Source organism: Mandrillus leucophaeus, unplaced genomic scaffold (assembly GCF_000951045.1).
Source record: "Mandrillus leucophaeus isolate KB7577 unplaced genomic scaffold, Mleu.le_1.0 Scaffold104, whole genome shotgun sequence".
In the NCBI taxonomy this organism is placed as follows: Eukaryota; Metazoa; Chordata; class Mammalia; order Primates; family Cercopithecidae; genus Mandrillus; species Mandrillus leucophaeus.
The window spans coordinates 1,658,189-1,669,516 of record NW_012098543.1 but is presented as its reverse complement, the minus strand read 5'-3'; the positions used below and the strand labels follow the sequence as shown (position 1 = coordinate 1,669,516).

Sequence of the window (11,328 nt, the reverse complement as noted above, 5' to 3'; positions counted from 1 at the left end):
TCCCTATCAGTATTTGTTGAAGAAACAAAAAAACAGGCTGGGAAAATGGCTCACATCTGTTGGCAAGGCTGCTCTCAAACTCCTGACCTCAAGTGATCTACTCAACTTGGCCTCCCAAAGTGCTGGGATTACAGGTGTGAGCCACCGCACCTGGCCTAATCCTCTGAACATAAACACTTTAATCTCAATTAATGCTTGAACTCAGTGTTAAGTCAACTCAAACTCAAGTCAATGCTGATTTGAATCTAATGTCAATTAATTGTTGATGGTTTGCTATACTCACTGCATTTGGAACTATTACCTCAAAAATGAATTTCCTGATGTCCTGCAAGGAGTCACCTCAGACTAAAGACCTTGCCACACATGACACTTGTAAGATCTCTGTCCAGTACGGATTCTCTGATGTGTAATGGGGCATGAACGTGAAATAAAGGCTTTGACACAATCATCACACTTGTGAGGTTTCTTTCCTGTATGAATTCTCCTATGTTTTGTGTAAGATGAAACTTGACTGAAGATCTTGCCACAGTCATCACATTTGTAAGGTTTCTCTCCAGTATGAGTTCGCTGATAAACTGCAAGGTAAGAATGATGCCTGAAAAATCTGCCACATTTATAACACTTGTAAGATCTCACTTCGTTATGGTTCTCCAATGATTTGCAATGGTTGTAGCGTTACTGAAGACTTTGCGACAATCATTACATTAGTAAAGTTTCCCTACAACATGGATTGCTTGATGGTGAATGAGTGTTGACTGGCCACAGAAGGCTTTGCCACACTCATTACACTTGTACGGTTTCTCTCCAATGTGAATTCCAGCATGTTGTGCCAAATGTGAATCATACCTGAATGCCTTGTCACAAACCTTACATTTGTATGGTTTCTCTCCAGTATGAACTGTCCTATGTATTTCAAGGAGTGACTTGAAATTGAAAACTTTGTCACATTCTTCACATTTGTAAGGTTTTTCTCCAGTATGAAGTCTATAATGACGTGCAAGGTTTGATTTTCGATTAAAAACCTTGCCACAATCATTACACTTGTAAGGTTTCTCTCCAGTATGAAGTCTATGATGATATGCAAGACTTGATTTGTGATTAAAACTTTTGCCACATTCATTACACTTGTAACGTTTCTCTCCAGTATGAATGACCTTATGCATTACAAGAGATGAATTTTGAACGAAGGTCTTGCCACAGTCATTACACTTGTAAGGTTTCTCTCTAGTGTGAATTATAATATGTTGTGCCAGGTGTGAATCACGTCCAAAAGCCTTGTCACAAATCTTACATTTGTATGGTTTCTCTCCAGTGTGAATTCTCCTATGTCTTTCAAGGTGTGATTTGCGACTGAAAACTTTGTCACATTCTTCACATTTGTAAGGTTTCTCTCCAGTATGAAGTCTACGATGACGTGCAAGGTTTGATTGTTGATTAAAAACCTTGCCACATTCATTACACTTGTAAGGTTTCTCTCCAGTATGAATTGCCTTGTGAATTACAAGGCACGACATGTGACTGAAGGTCTTGCCACACTCATTACACTTGTACGGTTTCTCACCAGTGTGACATCTACTATGGCATGCAAGGTATCGCTTCTGATTAAAGACCTTGCCACATACATCACATTTATATTGTTTCTCTCCTAAATGGGTTATCTGACGTTTTTTTAACAGTGAGCTACAATTAAAGGCTTTGTCACTCTCATTACATTGGAAAGATTGTTCTCTCATGTGTACCTCCTGTTTTTGTGTGAGTAATGAAGAATGGAGGAAATTATTCCCATACTTATTAGAAATATGGGTTTTAGGAATACAAGAAATTCTTTGGGATGTTGAAACCGAGGAAGCATCACTGATAAACTTCTCAACCTGATTATCAATTTTCCCTTTGCTCTGAAATACCTGCAGTTCAGGCAGATGCAAATGAAAGCTTTGTCCAACCTGATCTTTAATAGGCTTGTTTCTAGCATGCCTTTGATCATGTCGGTCTGTACTACCAGTCAACTTTTTGATTTCTGTCATGAGTGCTTCATGGCCATTTCTTTCATCTTCTTGCCACTGAAACTCAAAGTCCTGAAAATCTTTCTCAATTTCCTGGAGGGAAAAATCTCCAATGTGATGACTTGCTTGTCTTTGCAATGTCCCAGTGTGGATCACTTCCGTACTGCCTTGCCCTGTTGATGAGAACTTCCTTGTCATGCATTTGGAAGAGATAGCTACAAAATATAAACACCAATAGGTTTCCAATTAAGTGTAGACGGTAAATAATACTGAAATGTGTAAATAGGACACAAATAACAATATTTATTTTGAAATTCCCAAACATGACCTTCAAAGTTTAGGAACACAAAAGAACTAAGATTCTTTAATAAATAAAGGGCAATTACACGTACTTCAAATCATTTCTACAGAAGCCTATTCCCAATATTATGACAAGACACTGACAGGACACAAACATGTGGAAGCCTGAAGTAAGGAGTGTTTTTCCACTGTGACCCTAAAGTGTATCACAATTTGCAAAAAAAAAATTACTGTCACATCAAAGAAGGAAAAAATATATATTCTTTATATTTACAGCATATTCAGAGTATACAAATAAGTGCTAAAGGACCGGACAACGTACTATATTGGTAAATAATCCACAACAAGCCCTTGTAACGATAATCAAAATCAATGGAAATTCTGTATTGTCAAACAATCATAGCACTGAGAAGGTAAGAAAAGATTACAAAAATTAGCCAGGCATGGCGTCCCGCACCTGTAGTCCCAGCTACGTGAGAGGCTGAGACACAAGAATTGCCAAGAGGCAAAGGCTGCAGTGAGTCAATATCGCACCACTGCACTCTAGCCTGGATGACAAAGTGAGACTCCGTCTCAAAAAAAAAAAAAGGCAGGGCATGGTGGCTCACACTTGTAATTCCACTATTTTGGGAGGCTGAGGCAGGCGGATCATCTCAATACAAAAAGTAGCCGGGCATGGTGGTGTGCACCTGTAATCCCAGATACCTCGGAGGCTGAGGCAGAAGAATTGCTTGAATCCGAGAGAGGAAGACTGTGGGGAGCTGAGATTGTGCCACTGCACTTCAATCTGGGCGAAAGAGTGAGACTCCGTCTCAAAAAAAAGAAAATGTTAATACCATATTTTCCTGAATAACTGTGAAATATTTCCTATATCCATGTGGAACAGGCACTTTGTGACTTTTTAAAAAATATTTTATTACTTTTATATTTTTGAGACAGAGTCTTGCTCTGTCACCCAGGCTAGAGTGCAATGGCACGATCTTGGCTTACTGCAACCTTCACCTCCTGGGTTCCAGTGAGTGTCCTGCCTCAGCCTCCTGAGTACCTTGGATTACAGGCAAGTGCCAGCATGCCTGGCTAATTTTTGTATTTTTAGTAGAGATGGGGTTTCACCATGTTGGCCATTTGGGATTACAGGCGTAAGCCACTGCGCCCGGTGGCACTTTGTGACATTAATGAGTGCAGTGTGTCAGTTATATTGCATGCCACATACTGAATACTCACATGTAGAGTCATAAAATTCAATTAATAAAATATTGTAACTAATGATAAAACAAGAAAATAATACATACATTCATACAGTCCGCAGAATTGTAAACAATTTCCACTTAAGAAAAAGCCACAGCCGGGCGCGGTGGCTCAAGCCTGTAATCCCAGCACTTTGGGAGGCCGAGACGGGGTGTTCGAGATCAGCCTGGCCAACATGCTGAAACCCCATCTTTACTAAAAATACAAAAAAATTAGCGGGCGAGGTGGTGGGCGCCTGTAGTTCCAGCTACTCCGGAGGCTGAGGCAGGACAATGGCCTAAACCCAGGAGGCGAAGCTTGCAGTGAGCCGAGATCCGGCCACTGCACTCCAGCCTGGTCGACAGAGCAAGACTCCGTCTCAAAAAAAAAAAAAAAAAAAGAAAAAGCCACAATTTCTACTTACCACCAGCACACAATATAAGAACTGAATTACATGCTAGGATCACTACCTTCTGATTTTAACAGATTGACCTCTGATGAGGTCAAGGAAATACACAGCATTACAACGAGTAAGAATTGACTAACAGCCAGGTGCGGTGGCACATGCCTGTAATCCCAGCACTTTGGGAGGCTGAGGCAGGCGGATCACGACATCAGGTGTTCGAGATCAGCCTGGCCAACATGCTGAAACCCCATCTTTACTAAAAATACAAAAAAATTAGCTGGGCATGGCGGAGGGTGCCTGTAATCCCGGCTACTTGGGAGGCTGAGGCAGGAATCCTTTGAACCCAGGAGGTGGAGGTGTCAGTGAGCTGAGATCAGGCCACTGCACTCCAGCCTGGGCGACAGGATAAGACTCAAACGACACAACTACTTCTCAAATTCGCTTTGGTAGTTTTGGTATTCTCTAATAGGATGTTCCTGCAGATGCAGACCTTGAGAGAACTGAGTCATGGGTGTTGACTACTCATGAATAGGACCAGTGCATTTATAGAGACATTAAAGGGCTCACTGCCTCTTCATTCCACAGTGTCAGGACATGGCAGGGAGATGGCTGGGCTAAACCATGAAGAAGGCTCTCACCAGGAACCAATTTGGCTGGCACCTCGCTCTTGGACTTCCCACTTTCCAAATTCAGGAGAAATAAATTTCTGCATCTTAAGCCTCCCAGTTTAAGTTATTTCCTTGTTTGTTGGTTTTTCAGATTCAGTCACGCTCTATCACCCAGGCTGGAATGTAGTGGCATGATTCTCCTACCTCAAGTGATTCTCCCACCTCAGCGCAGAGTCACTCTGTCACACGGGCTGGAGTGCAGTGGCATGATCTTGGCTCAGTGCAACTTACACCTCCCGGGTTCAAGTGATTCTCCTGCCTCAGCCTCCTAAGTAGCTGGGATTACAGGTGCACACCACTATGTACAACTAATTTTTTTTATTTTTAGTAGAGACAAGGTTTCAGCATGTTGACTAGGCTTGTCTCAAACTCTTGACCTCAAGTGATCGCCTGTCTCAGCCTCCCAAATTGCTGGGATTACAGGTGTGAGCCACTGCGCCTGGCACATTTTTGGCATTTACTACATTCGAGGTTTCACCATGTTGGCCAGTCTGGTCTCAAACTCCTGACCTCAAGTGATCTACCCACCTTGGCCTCTGAAAGTGCTGGGATTAGAGGGGTGAGCCACCATGGCCGGCGATTCTAAGCTATTTCTGACAGGACAGTGTTAATGACTGAGGCAGGAACAGGAGCATCTCATCATCAACATCACTGGCGGCTGACAAATCTGATTAAACAAAGGAAGTTGAGAGTCTGTACTGTAAAACTTGCAATCCTTGAAGCCATCTAATGGCACTAATGTGTTAAAAACCTTGAGAAAGGCTGGGTGCAGTGGCTTATGCCAGTGATCCCAGCGTTTTGGGAGGCTGAGGCAGGAGGATCAGAATGTCAGGAGATCGAGACCATCCTGGCTAACAAGGTGAAACCCTGTCTTTACTAAAAAAAAAAAAATAGAAAAAATTAGCCTGGCGTGTTGACACCCACCTGTACTCCCAGCTACTTGGGAGGCTGAGGCAGGAGAATTGCTTGAACATGGGAGGCGGAGGTTGCAGTGAGCTGAGATCACACCACTGCACTTTAGCCTGGGCATCAAAGCAAGACTCCATCTCAAAGAAAAAAAAAGAGGAAATGAAAGAAGGCTACAGAGTAACTCTAACACACAAACATAAAGTTCTCCAGTAAAGGTAAATAAAAAAAACAGATAGGCCGGGCATGGTGGTTCATGCCTGTAATCCCAGCACTTTGGGAGGCCAAGGCAGGCAGATCACCTGAGGTCGGAAGTTCGAGACCAACCTGACCAACAAGGAGAACCCCTGTCTCTACTAAAAATACAAAATTAGCCGGGCGTGGTGGCCCATGCCTGTAATCCCAGCTACTTGGGAGTCTGAGGCAGAAGGATCGCTTGAACCCAAAAAGCAGAGGTTGCGGTGAGCTGAGGTTGTAGCCTTGCACTTCAGTCTGAACGACAAAAGCAAAACTGTCTCATAAATACATATATTAATTAATTAATAAAAGGACAAATACAGAAACTGGTACACGTGTACCTTTTCTTCATAACTAAACTTTTTTTCATATTATTTAAAATAAAAAGGCATGAAAAAACACTGTACATATATGTCAACCGAAATGCAACATACACAGAAATAATGTTGACATAAATTAAAAACAGTTCTAGTGGAGAGGGAGTAGTTTTTGCAGGTTTTTGTTTGTTTGTTTGTTTTTGAGATGGAGTCTTGCCCTAGATCCCAGGCTAGAGTGCAATGGTGCAATCTCGGCTCACTGCAACATCCACCTCACGGATTCAGGCAATTCTCCTGTGTCAGCCTTTCGAGTAGCTGGGATTACAGGCACCTGGCACCATGCCTGGCTAAGTTTTCTATTTTTAGTAGAAACGGAGTTCACCACATTTGCCAGGTTGGTCTCAAACTCCTGACTTCAGGTGACCTGCCTGACTCCGCTGGGATTACAGTCACGCACTGCCGTGCCTCACTAGTTTTTGTAATTTTAGTAGAGACAAAGTTTCGACACGTTAGCCAGGCTGGTTTTTAACTCCTGACCTCAGGTGATCCACTCACCTTGGTCTCCCAAAGTGCTGGGATTACAGGCGTGAGCCACTGCACCTGGCCAGGTTATGCAAATTTTAAGTTTCATCATTATGCTATAATTTAAGATGTTTAACATACCTGCAACAACCACCTCTGCCCCAAATATCTATACAACACACTTCACTTCTGCATACTGAAAGGAATGGACACTAACGTGGTTGTTATATTCACCCTGGAATCATGCTTCAACCACTTACATGTTTACTAAGAACTAAAAGACAAAACTATCTAAAATAATAACAATGGTTGGGCCATGGTGGCTCATGTCTGTAATCCCAGTGCTTTGGGAAGCCGAAGAAGGTGGATCATTTGAGATCAGGAGTTGGAGACCACCCTGGTCAACATGGTGAAACCCAGTCTCTACTAAAAACACAAAAATTAGCTGGGCATTGTGGTGAGTGCCTGCAGTCCCAGCTACATGGAAAGCTGGGGCACAAGAACCCTTTGAGCCCGGGAGGCAGAGTCTACGGTTAGCCAAGATTGCGCCAATACACTGTAGCCTGGGCGACAGTGTGAGACAAAGAAAAGACAGAAAAGGAAAAGAAAGAAAGAGAAGAAAGAGAAGAAAAAAGAACAGAGAAATAAGCGGGGGAAAAAGATGTCTATTCAGAGATCTCAGGATTGAACCTTTCCTTTTCCCACAGAATTCTCCCACTTGCAGAGAGTTTCCCCACACACTATTTGAAGGTGGAGCTTCCACTCTGCCCATCTGGGCTCTTACCTGCCTTTACACCTGTAATACATTCCCACCCAGCTGGATTTATTTATTTATTTATTTATTTATTTTGAGATGGAGTTGCCCAGGCTGGAGTGCAATGGTGCGATCTTGGTTCACCACAACCTGCGCCTCCTGGATTTAAGCGATTCTCCTGCCTCAGCCTCCTGAGTATCTGGGATTACAGGCGTGCACCACCACGCCCAGCTAAGTTTGTATTCTTAGTAGAGACAGAGTTTCTCCATGTTGGTCAGGCTGTTCTCGAACTCCCAACATCCAGTGATCCACCCACCTCGGACTGAAAAACTGCTGGGATTATAAGCATGAGCCACTGTGCCCGGCCCTGAATTTTTTTTGCTATTTTCAGTTCACACTCCACAGTCCAGGACTCTTTCCCTTGCTCCAACGTAGAGATAACAGGTGAGAAAGAGGCTTCTGCTTATAAAAAGAAAAAAACCATAACATGCTGGAGCTTTTCTAGAGTCCCAGCCCTACGTTTCAGTAGGAAAGAAGACATTACAGATGAATCTAGGAAAATATTTCACTAATTGCTCCACTGACTGCCTCCCTCTGAATGCTTGGGGAACGTTGTAATATGTAATACGTGGACATCGAGCTCTCTTCCAAGAACTACTGAATCGAAAGCACAGGAGAAGCAAACAGGGAACTGGATATCTTTAAAGTCTGCCAGAAGGTTTTATTTTTGTTTTTGTTTCTTCAGACAGTCTGTCGCCCGGGCTGGAGTGAGTGGAGTGTTTTCAGCTCACTGGAAGCTTCGCCTCCTGGATTCAAGTGATTCTCTTTCCTCAGCCTTTCTAGGAGCTGGGATTAGAGGCATGCACCACGCCAGGCACGTGCCACCATGCCGGGCTAACTTTTCTATTTTTAGTAGAAATGGGGTTTCTACATGTTGGCCAGGGTGGTCTCGAACTCCTGACCGGAAGTGATCCACACACCTGGGCCTTCCAAGGTGCTGGGATGACAGGTGTGAGTCACCATGATCAGCCTGCCGTAAGGTTTTATGCCTACTTTAGTTCTGGAACCCACGCTGAGGTATCATGAAGAAAGCAGAACATCTAAACAAAGGGGACAGTGAAAGTCCAGATGCTACATCATGAACCTTTTCACTTCAAACTCAATACAGTTTCCATTTTAGTCAAGCAAGGATGGGGCTCCCAAAAGAAACAAGAGAAAATACAAAGACACACAAGGACACATCCCCAGCAGAGAAGTTATCCTCACCCAGGGAGACCAGGTTTCTATAATTCTCCAGCATCACGTCTCTGTATAGAGTCCTCTGAGCAGGGTCCAGACATTTCCACTCCTCCTGAGAGAATTCTATGGCCACGTCCCTGAATGTCAACAGACCCTGAAATGAAAACACATTTTAAGCAAATGGTTATGGGAGGAATTCTTATCTTTACAGAAAATGAGAAGAGGAGAGAGGGGAAAGCATGGATTTCATCGTAGTGAATGTTCTGACAAATCCGAGTAAGGGACTTTTCACCACATGATGTCTTCCCAGTTGTGTTTGATTACACTTTTTGAAGAGGTCATGATACCCTCTCAGTATGAATTTCTTATGTTTGTGAAAAATACAAGAAATAAGTAAAAAATGAAAGCAGGGTTCCTGTTAAAGAAATGTCTGAAACTTATATTGACACACCAAGTGACATTCAGTATCTAGATGAGACACAGCATGAGTGATGTCTATAATCCCAGCTATGCCAGAGGCTGAGGCAGGAGAATCACTTGATTCCAGGAGGCAGAGTTTGCAGTGATCCCAGATCGCACCACTGCACTCTAACCTAAGCAACAGAAACTCCATCTCAAAAAGAAAAAGAAAAAAAAAAATTAGCCTGGCATGGTGGCAGGTACCTGTGGTGCCAGCTACTTGGAAGGCTGAGGTGGGAGGACAGCTTGACCCTGAGGGTGGAGGTTGCAGCGAGCCATGATCATGCCAGGGCACTCCAGCCTGGGCAACAAAGTGAGACCCCGTCTCAAAATAAAATAAAATACATGAAAACAAAATTATTCAAAGTCCAAAAATCCAATTTGTACAAAATTTGTACAAATTGTACAATTCGTACAAAAATCCAAAGCACAAAAATCCATTTATAAACATATAGATATGTTTATAAAATAATAAAACCTACTCGGACTGACAAAAAACTAGATGTTAATACAAAGCACTGTCAATGAGGAAAGAGAGAGACCCTCTCACATTGTTGTATACTGTTTTATACTCAGTACCTGTTTTAAGAAAAAAACAAGGAAGTAAAACCAAAGACAGGCAGCCCGGTGCCAGGCCCGAAACCAGGCCTGGGTCTGCCTGGCCTAAACCCAGTAGTTACAAATCAACTCATAACTTAGCAACCGATGTTATTCATAGACTCCTGACACTGTATAGAAGAACACTGTGAAACTCCCTGCCCTGTTCTGTTTCTCTCTGACCACCGGTGCATGAAACCCCTGTCACTATCCCCTAGACTGCTCAATCACGACGCTTTCATATGAAATCTTTAGTGTTGTGAGCTCTTAAAAGGGACAGAAATTGTGCACTCAGGGAGCTCGGATTTTAAGGCAGTAGCTTGCCCATGCTCCCAGCTGAATAAAGGCCTTCCTTCTACCACTCGGTGTCTGAGAGGTTTTGTCAGCGGCTCGTCCTGCTACATCATTTGTCCCAGATTTTCAAAACACATACGTGTGTGTTTATATAAGTATGTGTATGTCATACGTGTGTATATGTGTGGGGATGTGTGTGTATATATATACACGTGTGTGTGTGTGTTTGTGTGTATATATATATGAGTTTTAAAAATACAAAAAGTAGCAAGCTTTGTTTAACTGAAGAGGAATCTCATCTTGCTGGAAAAGGACACTTTGGCAGTTGGAGGCAGGGGGGAATCTTGAGGGATCTGAGAAAACAGGAAATGCCTCATCCTAGAGGAGGCAATCACTCCTTCACCTGCCTGACCTGGAGGAATCTTCAGATACCTGTAGGAATGCGGGGCATGCACGGAGGCAGCCACTATGGCACTCTTTATACAGAGAAAAATCACAAATGACCCACAGGTTGTCACTCAGCCAATTTCCAATGCCAAAGAGCAAGCTAGCCATGTTTACTAACATGACAACATGTAAATTTTCACAACTAGCAGGATCAAATATCAAAGTAAAATATTTCCCGGAACACAAAGAAGAAAACAACAGACACTGGGGTCTACTTGAAGGTGGAGAATGGGAGGAAGGAGAGGAGCAGAAAAAATAACTATTGGGGGCCGGGCGTGGTGGCTCACTCCTGTAATCCTAGCACTTTGGGAGGCTGAGGAGGGTGAATCACCTTAGGTCAAGAGTTCAAGATCAGCCTGGCCAACATGTTGAAACCCTGTCTCTACTAAAAATAGAAAAATTAGCCAGGCGTGGTGGCCGGTTTTTTGTAATCCCAGCTGAGGCAGAAGACTCACTTGAACCCTGGAGATGGAGGCTGCAGTGAGCTGAGATCATGCCATCATACTCCAGACTGAGCAACAAGAGCAAAACTCAGTCTCAAAAAAAATAAATTAAAAAAAAAAGTTATTGGGTACTGGGCTTGACGCCGAAGTGATGAAATAATCTGTACGACAAACTCTGATGGCATGAGTTTACCTACGTAACAAACCTTCACGTGCAGTCTCAAACCGAAAGTAAAAAATATATACATATAAAATTTTCTTTTTTTAATTTAGTACAGTTTTTTTTTTTTTTTAAGTCTCATAACAATGCAGAAATACACGAGTACGAGACTAGCTCTGACACCTGGCACAGAACTGACAGTAGCGGCTCCCCAGTGAGGCTGGAAGGAGGGTGGAGGACGTGACAAGGAAAGGAGATGCTTTATAGCTAAGAGCCTAAGCTGCAGCTTTGCTTGGAGTTTTACCACAAAACAAATACATGCATCATGGGATGTTTAAATATAACAATA

At 43.0% G+C, this 11,328-nt stretch overlaps 1 protein-coding gene across 1 annotated transcript in view; it reads right to left on the bottom strand.

Annotated features, from left to right (window-relative positions):
* Positions 1-408: 408 nt before the first annotated feature.
* LOC105539775 (zinc finger protein 701-like) overlaps positions 409-11,328 on the bottom strand; it is a 33,300-nt gene continuing 22,380 nt past the window's right edge. Inside the window, exons 3-4 of the mRNA XM_011980199.1 lie at positions 8,607-8,733; positions 409-2,218 (exon numbers count right to left, since the gene is read on the bottom strand). Coding sequence (XP_011835589.1) covers positions 705-2,218; positions 8,607-8,733 — 1,641 coding nt within the window. The 3' untranslated portion in view covers positions 409-704. The remainder of the gene's footprint in view (positions 2,219-8,606; positions 8,734-11,328) is intronic.